Source organism: Poromitra crassiceps, assembly GCF_964638095.1.
Source record: "Poromitra crassiceps genome assembly, chromosome: 9".
Classification (NCBI taxonomy): domain Eukaryota; kingdom Metazoa; phylum Chordata; class Actinopteri; order Beryciformes; family Melamphaidae; genus Poromitra; species Poromitra crassiceps.
Genome location: NC_139630.1, coordinates 30624953 through 30642384, shown reverse-complemented (window position 1 = coordinate 30642384; position 17432 = coordinate 30624953). Strand labels below are relative to the sequence as shown.

The window sequence follows — 17432 nt, the reverse complement described above, 5'->3', positions numbered from 1 at the left end:
ACTCCATTCCTGGATGCCTATGGGATCGTGGTTATGTTATTTGATCCCATAGACACTCAGCAATTGAGCCAAAATAGCCTGATATTACTATTTGACTTACTTCAGACTACAGCAAATACACAAGAAAGGTCTGTCTGAACGCATTTACTTGTTCTGACTCTGGTAAAGTGGGAAAAACAGTCAAATTCTCCAAAACGACTGTACTCTCTGAACGATTTTTCACCAAATCACACCCATTGAGGCTATTCTTTCTATGTCCATCTTCTTCACTAAGGTAATAACTAATGTAATATATGTTCACACTTCCATTCACTGAGCCTCCCCTGAAACTGCTTGGATCCGCCCCACTTTGAAAACTTTGGCTCTAGGGGGCGTGTGCTGGTAATTTAAAACATTTGGCAAGTGGAATTTTAGACAAAATAAAAGCACAAAATTTTAAAATGGTCCTTTGTAATATAGCAGCACTGAGCAGTGCAGTAGTGAAGACTAAATATCAAAGACTGGATGCTGTTGAGAAATAGTTCAGGCTTAAACTGTCTTCAATTGCACCAATTAAGGTCTTACAGTAGCTTTGTGCAGAGCATTAATATCAGAGTAATTGGCCATTATTATTGTTATTATTGCTACTCTGTTAACTGTGGGACACTCACACACGTCTCTGTGAGGCTGCAGTGTGAACTTACTGTATATCAATCCTGCATATCTCTCACCTGCTGCCTCTCTCTCTCTCTTATTTCAGCCAGCCTGGAATAGACTGGTCTAAATCCGCTGACACAGCAGGAATGAGCAGTGGGAATAAAAAAGCTGCTCTCTGACCTTCTGAGCGAACTCGGGGTTTCCAGAGAGCTGGCTGAGGTGCAGGAACTCCAGGTGCAGCGTGCCGTACTCTGCCAGGATGCTGCTGCCACCAGACGCCCACGGCCAGTTCCTCCCAATGCCACTGCAGAGACACAGACAATACAGACAGACCTGTCAATAAACAACATACAATACAGACAATACAGACAGACCTGTCAATAAACAACATACACACAGACAATACAGACAGACTTCTGTCAATAAACAACATACACACATAGACAGACAGACTTCTGTCAATAAACACAGACAATACAGACAGACTTCTGTGAATAAAGTGCAATGATCAAAGGACATAGTGAACTACAGCTGCTGTGTGTTTGTGAGAGAGCGAGAGAGAACCCCTTATTTTTCTGTGTGATTTTCTCTTGTTTTTTTTTATGACCAAATTTTTATTATGACATTATAGACATAACATTCACATTAACATGTTGGCTGCTTTCATTCCCCTTCCCCATTCACCATCTCCTGTACACACCAAAACATATAAAAGAGCATACATACAGTCACATATACAGTGCAGATATACACCTGCATGCAAGCACGCTATACAATATGATACACTTTACACCACTCGACGTAGGTAATTCGATTGCATCTGTAAGAGCTTCAATTGTTGCACCATTTACCCTCGCTATGGATGATTCTAAAACAAGAGTACTATGAAATAAAGACATCCACTGATCTACTTTAAGGACATGGGGCGGTTTCCATCTCATTACCAGAATCTTCTGAGTAGTGATTTTCTCTTGTGATGCAGCTGACGCGGAAACGTCTTCAACCCTTTGAGTCCAGCAGAAATTTGCCATGTGGATATTTACCATTGATGTCGCCACACTATCTTTGGTAAAGCCGTACTGGAGTGGCCCTCTGTTATTGGCTGATCTTTGGTGCCAGGTGATGTCACCACTCTATAGAAGGTGCCATTGAATATTTGGGTTTGGGGTTATGTCAATCTGGGAATCCATCAGTAAAACAAAACAAAAAAAGAAATAAACTCAATACCTGAATAACCGGAACCGGGGAACTTGCCTGGTCACGCCCCATTATGCTAATTTCACCTATTATTTTATTATTATTATTTTACCTATTATTAGGATTTTCTTCTTCCACCGTGCCGACAGAGTTTCATGCAAATGGAAAATCTGCCTGGAGAGATTAGGGTTATCTAAACTGGATTAACGATGTTAAACCAAATTAAACGACATTTCTCTTTCCATGTGTCCTGCTTACAGGAGGCTTTGATTCAGAGTTGGCTGTACACGGATGCCCTTGCCTGCGTGTGTCTGTGGGCATCTGGCGCTCCTCGAAAACACTTGTCAAATGGACCTGGCTGCACCCGGCTGGTACCAACTGAGAGGCGGGCCTGGGACTGCTCGTAGTGAGCGTGCAGTTGCACTGGGTCTCGCGCCATATGTGAGAGTTACCAACCCTGGCATCGACCGACAAGGACACCAGACCACAGGCTCTGTGTGTGTGTGTGTATGTGTGTGTGTATGTGTGTGTGTGTGTGTGCGTGTGTGTATGCGTGTGTGTGTGTATGCGTGTGTGTGTGTGTGTGTGTGTGTGTGTGCGCGTGTGTGTGTGCGTGCGTGTGTGTGTGTGTGTGTGCGCGTGCGTGTGTGTGTGTGCGCGTGCGTGCGTGTGTGTGTGTGTGTGTGTGTGTGTGTTGGATCATTAGAGCCACTGACAGATCACTTGCAGGCAGAGGACTGATGAGTCTGGCGGCAACGGGTCAACTAACGACTTGTGAAAACAGAACACTGTGAGCCTGTGGAACACGCCCACACCGCCATGTCTCTGTACCACAAGAACCAGACCTGCCTATTTCATGCAGTGTCTCTATCTCCCGATTTCATTCAAATGGTTGTAGCGGGCTGATTTTTAAAGCCAGAGTGAACTATCTGATGTTACAGTATGTGAAACTAGATGAGCTAAGGCATCTATTCACCTTATGTAGCCACGCCCATTTGACCCGGTTGTGTGGCCGTATCAAAACTTCCGGCTAAAAACAATAATAAAATAAAATAAAAAATGGCTGCACTGCTCCAATATCATTTATCTCTGAATTAACTAATAATTTAGCCAATTGTATGTAACATACCAAATAAAAGCAAACGGCAATGTCTAAGAATGCAACGCCATGTAACTGGCTCGTTAAGTCTCGCATTCCAGGGAATTACGTTAACGTCTGCGGGTCTTATTGACGTTAGTGGCTCGAGCTGCCTCGGAGGAGAGAAAACTATCTGAAGCTTTCTTTGTTGGAGTCCAGGTATGTTTTACAAGAAAGTGCTCGTCATTGTCGACGATACCGTTATCTGACCTGGCTAACAGTGGATACTCGCTTGCTTGCTGTGTACCGAGCTCAAAGTAGTAGGCACACACACACACACACACACACACACACACACATACACACACAGATCATCACGAGCGGATCTAGCAGCCAGCAGAGAGACACAGATTGAGGTCAGAGAACTTAATTGATTCTTCAGGCCTGGATTCCTTATATTAGAACCACAATTATTACTTTCATGTTTTCCATTAGCTGTTATTTTTATTTCCTTTTGAAATTTTTAGTTTCACTTTAGTTTCAGTCAGTCAGTTCCCAGAGTGCGTTTGCTCATTTCAGTTGAGTTGCTATTGTTTAGAAATGTTTCGTTTTAGGTCCGTTTTTATGAGTTGTCGTTTTTTATTATGATGTGGGGCTATTTGTCAGGGGAAACATTTAAGAATAGGTATTACAATCAGAGGTGCAAATAGTACTGACAAATCCTACTCAAGTATAAGTATTGTTACTTTAGTACACATACAGAGTCATAAAAGTACATTTGTGTTACTTTAAATGGAATATCCTTCCTAAACAGAATGGCCACACCCCGCGCATGCGAGGAGAGTGGTGACTGAACATTTTGCAAAGTCCAACTGTAATTTTTTAATTAAACAAAATATATATTTTCATAAGTTAGCGGTCAAACCCTGGTGTGTGTGTGTGTATGTAAGTGTTCCAGCTATATTCATAAGGACTTGATCTCATCTCATCTCATCTCTCTCTCTCTCTCTCTCTCTCTCTCTCTCTCTCTCTCTCTCTCTCTCTCTCTCTCTCTCTCTCTCTCTCTCTCTCTCTCTCTCTCTCTCTCTCTCTCTCTCTCTCTCTCTCTCTCTCTCTCTCCCCTGAGTCACCTCTGCACTGATCTGCCTATCCATCTTCCCCAAGCCCTCAATAAGCCCAGTGATGAAGCCTAAAGCCTGCTGGGGTGGTGGGAGGGGGAAGCACACACACACACACACACACACACACACACACGCACACGCACACGCACACACGCACACACACACAATCACACACACCTTTCCAGCTCGCCTACTGTATCTCTGCCCAAATCCCAGAGCCCTGCTGTGAGCAACACTAAAGCTAAGGAGGAAACACAGCAGACAGCAGGGAGGAGCTGCTGTGCTGTGAAACAAACACAATCACACACACACACACACACACACACACACACACACACACACACACACACACACACACACAGCTGTAAACCAAACATACACACACAAACCGATGAGGCACAGATCCACATGACTGCAGTCACAGGGGTTCCCACTCTTTGATTGAAAAGCTGTGCAGCCTATAGACGGTTTTCACCATTGAGGTTGTTGTGATGTCATCCCACCTGCATGTGCCACCATGTGCCATGACTTCAGGCTGCATCACACAACATCCTGTAACCCAGAGCAGCCTATTCAAAATAACGCTGCTCTCGTCCATCAAACAAACTACCGTTTGATCATTAATATGATCGTGAACATAACTGGGCCCTATGATGGCCAATAGCTATTTCCAGATGGCATCGTTATTTGGTTTGGGGAGCGCTGATAGATAGCCTACCTGTAGTCCATTCTCAGCTCAAGGAAAATAGGACAATGTTTAAATACTTTTCCAGGACAAGACAAGATTTTCCAGGATATTTGACTATTTCTCTCATTTTTCCATGTGTTTTCTACGGCTGGAAAATCGGTCAACTGTTTTCCAGGATGTCCAGATTTTCCAGGACGCCTGCAGGGGAACCCTGAGTCATCCGTCTAGTCAGAATCTACATGTTTCACAAAGCCAAATGTAGTGCAAGACTTTTTAAGATGACCCGGAAGTGAATTGGAATGCAATTAATTCAAACACAGCTGGTAAAAGCAGGCAGTTTAGACAAAGCTAATGAACGTTGTGCAACTAAATAACAGAACAAAACAACTGGAAATGAATGAAGGGAGATGACTGTGTTTAGTGATGCAGATAGGATGCATTGTATATTGCTAACACTGTTCTGAATTCATCTAAGAGTGGACATGCAGTGCAAAGACACCTACACGGAAAAACACTAATAACAGGATTTAAAACATTTAAATGTCTTTAAATTGAGATAATGTACTACTCTTTCAGACTTTAGTCTGTCAGCAGTCCATCCCCGGGCTAGCAGTGATTGTAATAACAGTGTACAGAGGGTTTTATCACGTGGTGTACCCAAAAATACCACTTAGCAAAAATATTAAAAATATAATTTCAGTGAACAAGTTCCAGGGCAGTCTCAATGCCAGACCCATGATAATTCTTACGCTGATACTGATATAGCGATGAGGTAGTGGTGCAGAGTAGCAGAACAGGAGAAGAGTGTAAACCCAGAGAGACAAGGTAGTGGTGCAGAGAAGCAGAACAGTTATGCATTTTGTGATAAAAGCATATAATTTGGTACACTTCTAGCCAAAGGCATTCCACAAACAATTGGACATGGAGCAATCATGATTTTTTTTTTTTTTTTTTTGCAGCCACAGACTGGCAGACTATGGAAAGTGTAACTGCAATCAAGTTGTGTAGACTATTCTGATAAGGATGATCTTGATGTCAAATCCTAATTTTTTTTATGATGAGGTAGTCACATTTAGAACTTTAGTATTGTTCAGAAGCTTCCTAATTCAAGACTCAAAATAATTGATTGTAATAACTGCCCAAACCTAACCTCTAGAATTGTGAGATAGAAGAAGGAGGCTTCTGAGCATCAAGATCATCCATATCAGATCAGTATACACAACTTTATTGCTGTTACAATTTCCATAGGCTGCCAGTCTGTGACCGCAAAGAAAGAAAGAAACTATATATATATATATATATATATATATATATATATATATGTATATATCTTCTTCAAAATTCATGATGGTTCCAAATCCAATTGTTTTGGCATGTGTTTGGCTATGCTGTAAGTATACCAAATTATATGCTTTCATCACAAAATGCACAACAGTTTTAGCTAAGCTGCAGCACCACTAAGGGTGTGTTTGGAACAACATTGACCCAGTGGCCCCTCCCCAGGCTGCCTGCTGATCCTAACAGCAGCTTAGAGTGAGCGGCCAACGGACAAAACCATGTGTTAATACCAGTAAAGCCAGTTAAAACAACACAATGTGTTGATGCCAGTGAAGCAGTTCAAACCCTCTGTGACACAGCAGACTGCTGCTTATGGGCCATGTTTTGGCTAAATGAACCTTTGTCAATAGTGGTCTGTTACTGAGGGCCAGTCGTTCTCTCTGCTCCCACACTGGCATCTGTCCAATAGTAAACAGCACAGTACCAGACAACTGTATTAGTCCATTTGTTCATTTCCTCTATGGATGCCGGGTGGCGACTCATTTAATTTAAAACGTTTACATTTTTAATGGTGACTAGTCCATAAGTAAGAAAACACTCAGAAAACAGCCAAAAACTGAGCGCAATTTAATCCGAAAAAATAGTGTGTGTATTTAAGAGCCATATCAAACTTTGTTCGTTACGTTCGTCATAATCGTCAATATTCACAACGTCTTGCGATGTTTATGAACGTCGCACATCAGAAAACATCAACAACTCACCCCAGCGCCGTGTATTCAGGCTAAATATAGCCCGTTTCACTTTCAGAAGCCTTTGCGTTCAACAAAGTTGCATGGAAGCATCTTGTGCAGTCATTCATTGACATAATGAGCGTTATCTTGTGTGGCTAACGGGTTAGCTTCTCTGGCTAACGCGTTAGCAATGCCATAGCGTCCACATGCCTGTGCTGAATGTCGGTCGAGCGGTTAACATTATATGCTCCTGCCCCGATTGTTTATTATTATGATAATTTAATTTATTGTTTAACCGACTAGTATTTCTCGTGCCGACTAGTGCGGGATGAGGGAGTGGGCGTTTAACCAACTGGTCGTCGGCGTCCCTAATTTCCTTGTGACCTAGTTCCATTTTTATTACCAAATTCCATGGTTGCGTCACTTTTTTCCTCGATAAGTCAAAGTTATCTCAGGTACTGATGAATTCATCCTGTTCACTGTTGGCTTCATTTCTATTATAACACTATTACATTATAACACGAGTATTGTGTCCATTCACATACTGTATCCAGGGACATTTGTGGACAGGCCCTGTCTGTCCACAAATGTCCTGAAGACATCAACGCTGATTGACAAGTGAGTCCTAAACAATGTGTACAATTGGCCACAGTGCTGATGAGCCAGCCTACAGTACAGGAAGAAGACAGTGGAAAACACATTCTGTTAATCCTCCTTGCAAATTAGATTGTCAATTTTAATGATAGGACATTCAAACCAATGCACTTTTCAGAGGTTGCGCTAAGCTCAGAGCAATTTATCAGGACAATATGCAGCATACTTTTAGTCTCAAGGATTAGCAGGATTCGCATGTTGTGCCAATACGACTTTGATATAAATCCCTCAAGCAGGAAAAAAAATAAGACAATCTTGTTCATTCCAACTATGTCCACACGGGGCAGCGGCTGAATGATTGTCATCCAACATGATAGAATTGTCAATGTGCAGCATGACACAAGCAGTGGGGACTGTGTGGCCACATCCGCTAGTTTGCTGCCAACTTCAGTTTGGCTCTTTGTCCAATTTCAGTCAAGCGTTTTCCTGTATTGGGCAATGGCTCTCCTATAGGAGCAAAGCAGCACGCTAACCAGTGTGGAGAGAGAATTGAGAAGTTGTTGTAAAACCTCCCTCAAGACTTAGGGGGCGCTATCTGCAGGAAGCTGTTCTCCTACAGTATTATAGGACTTCCTGGGAAAGGTAATAAAGGGATGCGAGTGAGATGATTCTAGGTCAGTCCCCTAAGGCAGGAGACGAGGGGGGGGGGGGGGGGGGGGGGGGGGCTGAACCAGAGCTCTGTGACTTTGATTTTGTAAATAAATCCTACTTTTTTACTTCTAGTTTATTGGTCTTTATGATGTTTATTATAATAATTATTATTATTATTATGTTTTTAATAGTGTCATCTCCTGCCATGCACATTTGACTGACGGTGCTGTACAGTATATTCGCTCGTGGTGATTCTGCACGACACGTCCCGCACGACAGTGGTGGCAGCAGTACTGAGATCCTTTACTTAAGTAAAAGTAGCAATACAACAATGTAAAGAGAGACACTATTACAAGTCAAAGTTCTGCATTCACAATCGTACGTACTGTAAGTAAAAGTGGCTAAGCAGCAGGCAGCAAGATGTACTTTGGGTATCAAAGTAAACATAAGCGGTATGCAAACTGTCCCTATTTAGAGCTACATTTTTCATAAATTATTGGAATATTAATACTGATTTATTGATATACATTGACATACACGAGTACTGTACTTTAAGCAGCATTTTAAAGTGATCAAAGTGAAGATAATCTTAACAGCTATACTTTTGGGTATTCCATTTCGAACAATATAAGAAACAACTATATTTTATAGTTATTTTATGAAGATGATCAAATGTTTTAAAAATGTGTAATACTTTAAAATATTGCTCTGAAAGGTAACTGCTAACTATAGTGCTGTGAAATGAATGTAATGGAGTAAAAAGTAAAATATTCCGCTCTAAAATGAGTATGAGTATGAGTGTTTAAGTAGCATAAAATGGAAATACTCAAGTAAAGTGCAAGTACCTCTAAATTGCATGTAAGTACCGTAAATTCCGGACTATAAGACGCACCGGTGTATAAGCCGCGGGACCAAAATTGACTATTTTTTTCTTCTATAAGCCGCACCGGTCTATAAGCCGCGGGTGTTTTTGATGTTTAATTACCATATGAAAGGGTTCGTGCACAGAGAGGAATGTCGGGAAAGCGATGGCTGTTTGGGGAAGCTCCCATTTATTAACATTTCAACAAAACAAAACAAAAGTCAGGTCACTAATCCCCAGACAAAATCACACAACAATAGGCTATATGTGCAGCAAACCTGTAACCAGAGAAGTCAAGTCACTAATGCTCGTCTTCCTCTTCTTCCTGCGTACTGAAACCACCAAAGTCCTCATCTTCAGTGTCGGAAACGAACAGGTTCAGGGTGGCTTCGTCAACCACTCTCCTCTCTCCTTCATTGTCACTCAAAACCAACGAACTCCTCTTCATCTATAGCTGTGTTTCCATTACAGTTTTTCGCAAAAGAATTGCGATATTTCTACAACTTCGACAATGTACAATTGCGACTTGTAGGCGTTTCCATTGAAGTTGCGTTTGAGTGATTCCCCGTTGCAGCAGCTGCCACAGTGATTACGCACGGGGATCTGCCCCATATCCCGTCCCCTGCATGCTCAAATCCAACCAATGGTCAATGGAAATCCCAACATGAAGTTACAATGCATATAAACGAGCCTGATTATCAATTCAAAAGAAAATGAGTCGCAAAATGTTGCTGGCTGCGTGAATGCAGTCAGCGCGACAGGCAGAGGAAAAAAGGTAGCCTAATAGCCTACAACTGGTCCGATTTAGAGATGGAGGGGGGAAAAGGCTGATTTGGTTCTATAATTGCACCTGAAACGTGTGCAATGTATTAGCCTACTCACAGTCACTGTATTCACTTCAGACAGCACCACCGCACCAGTGTGTGCTTTTCATCCTCTCATCTCGCCGCTGTGCCAAATGCGCGCACACAGGCAGCCTGCTGTCACCATGGACCGATTTCTGCCATTAAACATTATCTAATTTGCCCGGCTACGCTTTTGCACAACACTCGTCTTTCTGCTAGGTAGCGTTGCTTCAAAGTTTTCCACTTGCTGCGGAGGTTTTGACACGGCTATCGAACCTTACTTACCAAACTTATTTTCCGCTCCTTTTCCAAGGGATAATATGGGTCACATGACGTGCAAATGCGAAAAATGTGTTTCCATTACACTTTTGCGATAAACTGCTATATCGACACGTCTGAAAAACCACCTCATGATCATCTACTGCTCGTTCTCATGCTGTCGAGAACGAGCAAAGCTTTTTTTTGGTGAAAGAATCCTCCAGGGCGCTTCTTGTTAACAGTCCGAGTGAGTGGCAGGTCGAACGTCAAAGGCACTTCATCCATATTTATGATCTGCTCCGGTTCGATGGAATATTCCTTGATCTTCCTTTGTGTGAATTCGCCGAAGTTTGTGATTTTCTCCTGGTAGTCGGGGGAGGGAGTTGATGGGCTTGTGGCCGTTTGCTTACCGTAATTACCATATGTAAGTGGTCACGCACAGAGGGGATTGTCGGGAAAGAGATGGCTGTTTGAGGAAGCTCCCATTTACCGTATTACCGTAACATTTCAACAAAACAACATAACACAACACCACCGTTGTTTATTTTTACAGTGCACACAGTGTCCGCGGTGTGGTGAAAAGAGGGCAAGAGAGGAAATTAAAACAGAAGTGGATTTATAGTTAGAAAGAGTGCTAAAAAAGAGAGATTTTTTTTTTTTTTTTTTTTTTTTTCTGAAAAAATCCATAGATAAGACGCACCGTTATATAAGCCGCAGGGGCCAAAAAACGGGAAAAAAGCCGCGGCTTATAGTCCGGAATTTACGGTACAGTACTTGAGTAAATATGATGTACTTAGTTTGGGAGTGTGGCAGTGTAGAGCCGAGTGCACTGCTTTTAAAGGGCAGGAAAAGCGATGATTTGACCAATCATGACGGATGCCCGCCCCGACCACGCCCAGTCTTAATGTATTCCTCTTTATACAACGGTTAGTTCCGACCGAGCAAGCTGATTGGACAAGAAGCACTCCAGCTATGCTGCTATTTTAGTATTTACATCACGGGCACTCCACTGTGTGTAAATCAGTCTGCTTCACAGCTGTTCTAAACGTTTCCTTGATTAGGCTGCGTTCAAACAGCACTCGCACCCAGGGACAGCGATATGGATTTAACCTCAATTATGAAGGGTATACGCTGAAATCCTCTGTGCTAACCTCAAAGCAGCTCACGTTAGCTTATAGCTTGCAGTCGAGAAACTGCAGGCAGCAAGTGTACCTGTTGTTACTTGGCAGGCAACACTTGGTAGTGCAACTCCTGAGGGAACTGTTTTTGTCGACGGAGACAAATAAGAAGACAGAAATCATCCGTTGTTGCAAATGACTTAAAACAATGTTATTATTATTTTATGATTAGCTTGTTGTATAAAAGCAATATCACACTCGAGGTCGTGCTGTTGTTACTGTAATATCATCACGGTTGTGATTACCTTCTGAATCACTAAGCGTGACGATACTGTAGCACAGTCTAACAGCACTCCCTCTTGTGTGATATTGCTTTAATATTATCCTGTGTCCAGCTGCACTGTGCCACGGGCCTCAGGCCACTTTAAATGGTCAACAAAAGTCCGCCCACCCGGCCGGCGGCTCAGTCATGCTGTGGACTGACTCTCTCACACACACACACACACACACAGTCGTGCTGTGGACTGACTCACACACACACACACACACACACACACACACACACACACACACACACACACACACACACACACACACAGTCGTGCTGTGGACTGACTCTCTCACACACACACACACACACACACACACACACACACACACAGTCATGCTGTGGACTGACTGTTCACAAAGAAGGGGATCAACGGGTCCAGATGACACAAATAAATCCAAAGTCTTGACCTAGAAAAAAGTGGGTCATTTCAGAGAGATGCTACTGTGACTTCAGAGCTTTTCTGCATGTGAGGAGGGAGGGAGGGGGGGAGGGAGGGAGGGGGGGGGGGAGGGGGGAGGGAGGGAGGGGAAGGGGGGGAGGGGGGAGGGAGGGGGGAGGGAGGGAGGGGGGGAGGGGGGGGGGAGGGAGGGAGGGGAAGGGGGGGGGGGGAGGGAGGGGGGGAGGGGGAGGGGCATGCTGCAGTCTTCCTGGTCTCTTGTCTGTCTTGTTTGCCCTTTCGGGGATGTCCAATCTTCTTCTTATTCAACCTCTCACCCCCACAGCTATTCCTTGGCCAGCTGTGAAATGACAGATCCTCGCCTGCTAGTTGAATACCCTCTAGTCCATTCTGCACTGCCAACATGAGTGATTTTAATTCTATGGTGCCAACCAGCGGGCTGGAAAGAACAGAATAGGCATTCCATCTCCATAATTTACCCTGGTCTGCCGGGACGTGCCCTCTGCAGCACCCTGAATATGATGTGCTCCTCCTGTTCATTTGTACTGTGTGGTGAATATGATGTGCTCCTCCTATTCATTTGTACTGTGTGGTGAATATGATGTGCTCCTCCTATTCATCTGTACTGTGTGGTGAATATGATGTGCTCCTCCTATTCATTTATACTGTGTGGTGAATATGATGTGCTCCTCCTGTTCATTTATACTGTGTGGTGAATATGATGTGCTCCTCCTGTTCATTTATACTGTGTGGTGAATATGATGTGCTCCTCCTGTTCATTTATACTGTGTGGTGAATATAATGTGCTCCTCCTGTTCATTTATACTGTGTGGTGAATATGATGTGCTCCTCCTGTTCATTTATACTGTGTGGTGAATATGATGTGCTCCTCCTGTTCATTTATACTGTGTGGTGAATATGATGTGCTCCTCCTGTTCATTTATACTGTGTGGTGAATATGATGTGCTCCTCCTGTTCATTTATACTGTGTGGTGAATATGATGTGCTCCTCCTGTTCATCTGTACTGTGTGGTGAATATGATGTGCTCCTCCTGTTCATTTATACTGTGTGGTGAATATAATGTGCTCCTCCTGTTCATTTATACTGTGTGGTGAATATGATGTGCTCCTCCTGTTCATTTATACTGTGTGGTGAATATGATGTGCTCCTCCTGTTCATTTATACTGTGTGGTGAATATGATGTGCTCCTCCTGTTCATTTATACTGTGTGGTGAATATGATGTGCTCCTCCTGTTCATTTATACTGTGTGGTGAATATGATGTGCTCCTCCTGTTCATTTATACTGTGTGGTGAATATGATGTGCTCCTCCTGTTCATTTATACTGTGTGGTGAATATGATGTGCTCCTCCTGTTCATTTATACTGTGTGGTGAATATGATGTGCTCCTCCTGTTCATTTATACTGTGTGGTGAATATGATGTGCTCCTCCTGTTCATTTATACTGTGTGGTGAATATGATGTGCTCCTCCTGTTCATTTATACTGTGTGGTGAATATGATGTGCTCCTCCTATTCATTTATACTGTGTGGTGAATATGATGTGCTCCTCCTGTTCATTTATACTGTGTGGTGAATATGATGTGCTCCTCCTGTTCATTTATACTGTGTGGTGAATATGATGTGCTCCTCCTGTTCATTTATACTGTGTGGTGAATATGATGTGCTCCTCCTGTTCATTTATACTGTGTGGTGAATATGATGTGCTCCTCCTGTTCATTTATACTGTGTGGTGAATATGATGTGCTCCTCCTGTTCATTTATACTGTGTGGTGAATATGATGTGCTCCTCCTGTTCATCTGTACTGTGTGGTGAATATGATGTGCTCCTCCTGTTCATTTATACTGTGTGGTGAATATAATGTGCTCCTCCTGTTCATTTATACTGTGTGGTGAATATGATGTGCTCCTCCTGTTCATTTATACTGTGTGGTGAATATGATGTGCTCCTCCTGTTCATTTATACTGTGTGGTGAATATGATGTGCTCCTCCTGTTCATTTATACTGTGTGGTGAATATGATGTGCTCCTCCTGTTCATTTATACTGTGTGGTGAATATGATGTGCTCCTCCTGTTCATTTATACTGTGTGGTGAATATGATGTGCTCCTCCTGTTCATTTATACTGTGTGGTGAATATGATGTGCTCCTCCTGTTCATTTATACTGTGTGGTGAATATGATGTGCTCCTCCTGTTCATTTATACTGTGTGGTGAATATGATGTGCTCCTCCTGTTCATTTATACTGTGTGGTGAATATGATGTGCTCCTCCTGTTCATTTATACTGTGTGGTGAATATGATGTGCTCCTCCTGTTCATTTATACTGTGTGGTGAATATGATGTGCTCCTCCTGTTCATTTATACTGTGTGGTGAATATGATGTGCTCCTCCTGTTCATTTATACTGTGTGGTGAATATGATGTGCTCCTCCTGTTCATCTGTACTGTGTGGTGAATATGATGTGCTCCTCCTGTTCATTTATACTGTGTGGTGAATATGATGTGCTCCTCCTGTTCATTTATACTGTGTGGTGAATATGATGTGCTCCTCCTGTTCATTTATACTGTGTGGTGAATATGATGTGCTCCTCCTGTTCATTTATACTGTGTGGTGAATATGATGTGCTCCTCCTATTCATTTATACTGTGTGGTGAATATGATGTGGAGATGGGAGGGAGCGCTCCTCGTATTCATTTGTACTGTGTGGTGATGAATATAATATCCCTGCTTTTCTCCCCTGCTGCCTTTATCTGTCTCCTTCTCCTCCTCACCATGCTCTCTCTCTCCCTCTGTCTTAAACTCCATCGTTCCTCTCCTCCTCCTCCTCCTCCTCCTCACCATGCTCTCTCTCTCTCCCTCTGTCTTAAAGTCCATCGTTCCTCTCCTCCTCCTCCTCCTCACCATGCTCTCTCTCTCTTCCTCTGTCTTAAAGTCCATCGTTCCTCTCCTCCTTCTCCTCCTCACCATGCTCTCTCTCTCTCCCTCTGTCTTAAAGTCCATCGTTCCTCTCCTCCTTCTCCTCCTCACCATGCTCTCTCTCTCTCCCTCTGTCTTAAAGTCCATCGTTCCTCTCCTCCTTCTCCTCCTCACCATGCTCTCTCTCTCTCCCTCTGTCTTAAAGTCCATCGTTCCTCTCCTCCTTCTCCTCCTCACCATGCTCTCTCTTCTACTCCTCACCATGCTCTCTCTCTCTCCCTCTGTCTTAGAGTCCATCGTTCCTCTCCTCCTCCTCACCATGCTCTCTCTCCTCCTCCTCACCATGCTCTCTCTCCTCCTCCTCACCATGCTCTCTCTCTCTCCCTCTGTCTTAAAGTCCATCGTTCCTCTCCTCCTCCTCACCATGCTCTCTCTTCTACTCCTCACCATGCTCTCTCTTCCATCTCTCTTCCTCTGTCTTAAAGTCCATCCTTCCTCTCCTCCTCCTCACCATGCTCTCTCTCTCTTCCGCTGTCTTAAAGTCCATCGTTCCTCTCCTCCTTCTCCTCCTCACCATGCTCTCTCTCTCTCCCTCTGTCTTAAAGTCCATCGTTCCTCTCCTCCTCCTCCTCACCATGCTCTCTCTCTCTCCCTCTGTCTTAAAGTCCATCGTTCCTCTCCTCCTTCTCCTCCTCACCATGCTCTCTCTTCTACTCCTCACCATGCTCTCTCTCTCTCCCTCTGTCTTAAAGTCCATCGTTCCTCTCCTCCTCCTCACCATGCTCTCTCTCCTCCTCCTCACCATGCTCTCTCTCCTCCTCCTCACCATGCTCTCTCTCTCTCCCTCTGTCTTAAAGTCCATCGTTCCTCTCCTCCTCCTCACCATGCTCTCTCTTCTACTCCTCACCATGCTCTCTCTTCCATCTCTCTTCCTCTGTCTTAAAGTCCATCCTTCCTCTCCTCCTCCTCCGGGCACAGAGAGAATGTGAGTGGCTATAGATTCACAGTTAGCAACTTAATTAGAGGACTTAAATCATGACTGCCTTCCACTGCCTTAGGCGACTGCAGAGGAGAGCTGCATTGAGTGTGTGTGTGTGTGTGTGTGTGTGTGTGGGTGTGTGTGTGTGTGTGTGTCTGTGTAAGTGTGTGTGTGTGTGGGTGTGTGTCTTTCTAAAATGAGTACCCCAACTGCCGGACTCTTCTTTCTTCTTTTATAGTGCCTCAGGACTGTGAGAGCACGTTACAGTAGAGAATGTGCAGTATGTGCGGGTCGATTTTCGCATTTATTATAAAAAAAAAAAAAAAATCCAGAATTCTTTTAGATTTTTTCCCCTTCCTATCAAGGACCCTTCATTTATTCCACATTAGACCAATGGACCAGGAACTATTTTCTTCTGACCGAACTACAGCCGCTAGCTGCTAGCTAGTTCCTACATGAGACTGCAAAAGAAAATAGTTCCTACATGAGACTGTGCATTATCTTGAGTAATAGAGACAGTCCGCATGTCTGGGAACGCCCATACAGGCTCTAGGAACACCCACAATAGACGCTGGGTTAGCCTGGGGGCGGAGTCAGGGTGGGGTAAATTCCCCCGTTCTATCCATTCAGCAAAGTTAGAATTTAGCTGATAGCCCAGCCCAGGCAGACACGATCGGGGATTTAACCACCGCAGTAAATGCACATCTGAGCAGACGTCTTGTGTTCTGCTCTAGAACCCCCAAACCTGTAGTTTAGAGCCGCAGCACCGTCTTTTGGTGAGTCAGCCCATCAGATATATCGGCGGTTAGACCCCACTCGCCAGCCGTTTAACATTTTGTGGGAGTTCCCAGACATGCAGGACTCTCTCTATTGGGTCATGTTTTCTGGAAAGAGACAATACTGTTGAGTTTTCCAAATGTATTTCTTTGGCACTTTGAGCACCACAAGCCGAGTGCCATCCAGTTCCATTGTATTGGAGAGAAGGCAGAAACTCTGCGGCCGAGATCTCCAAAACTCAGACAACTAACACAAAACTATATGGATGGATAAATAGCACTACAGGTGACAGGAAAAATATGTATTTTGGATTTTAGGGTGAGGTGTCCCTTTAATGCTAGAACCTTGATTGAGCCATGGAGTCATAAATCAAAGCCGAGTGATGTCCTCAGGACCTCATATCAATGTTTACATTTTCAAACTGTTCAACTGTTCAATCTTGAAAGCCCGCGCAAAACACGTTAGCATAATTTAGCGTAATGTAGTGAAATGGTTGTGATATGTCGTACCATACGACCTCTCCCGCTTTCAATCTCACCTCACTCTCAGTCTCATTCTGTCTCTACATGAACCGTCTACCTCCTAAATCAATCTTCTACCAGTTTAATCTGGTATAATGGTTGTGAAAATCCAATCATCTGCTCCCCCGGCCCCAGGAGCATTTCAATGAAACCCTCCTCTTCACCAGCAGATCAACCTCGTGCCCTCTCCAGCCCATTCCATCTTCTCTACGCCATCGCTGCTGATCTACTGCCGTTCCCCACTTCGACTTTCCACCTCCTCCCTGACATGTGCCTACTACTGCACGTACCAGATGCCAGAAGTTCTAACTAGAGCTACCTACTCCTCTCTTCTCAAGAAACCTAGTGCAGACCCATTTCACCCCTTCCATGTGTCTAACACTCTGTCAATACATCTCAAACACTCAGTCTCAAACCATGTGCCATCAAGAG

General features: G+C 43.8%; 1 protein-coding gene across 1 annotated transcript in view; it reads right to left on the bottom strand.

The window, feature by feature from the left end:
* man1a1 (mannosidase, alpha, class 1A, member 1) overlaps positions 1–17432 on the bottom strand; it is a gene marked incomplete at both ends in the record, with an annotated part of 278096 nt that overhangs the window by 30047 nt on the left and 230617 nt on the right. The window contains one exon of the mRNA XM_083643219.1: positions 817–940. Coding sequence (XP_083499345.1) covers positions 817–940 — 124 coding nt within the window. The remainder of the gene's footprint in view (positions 1–816; positions 941–17432) is intronic.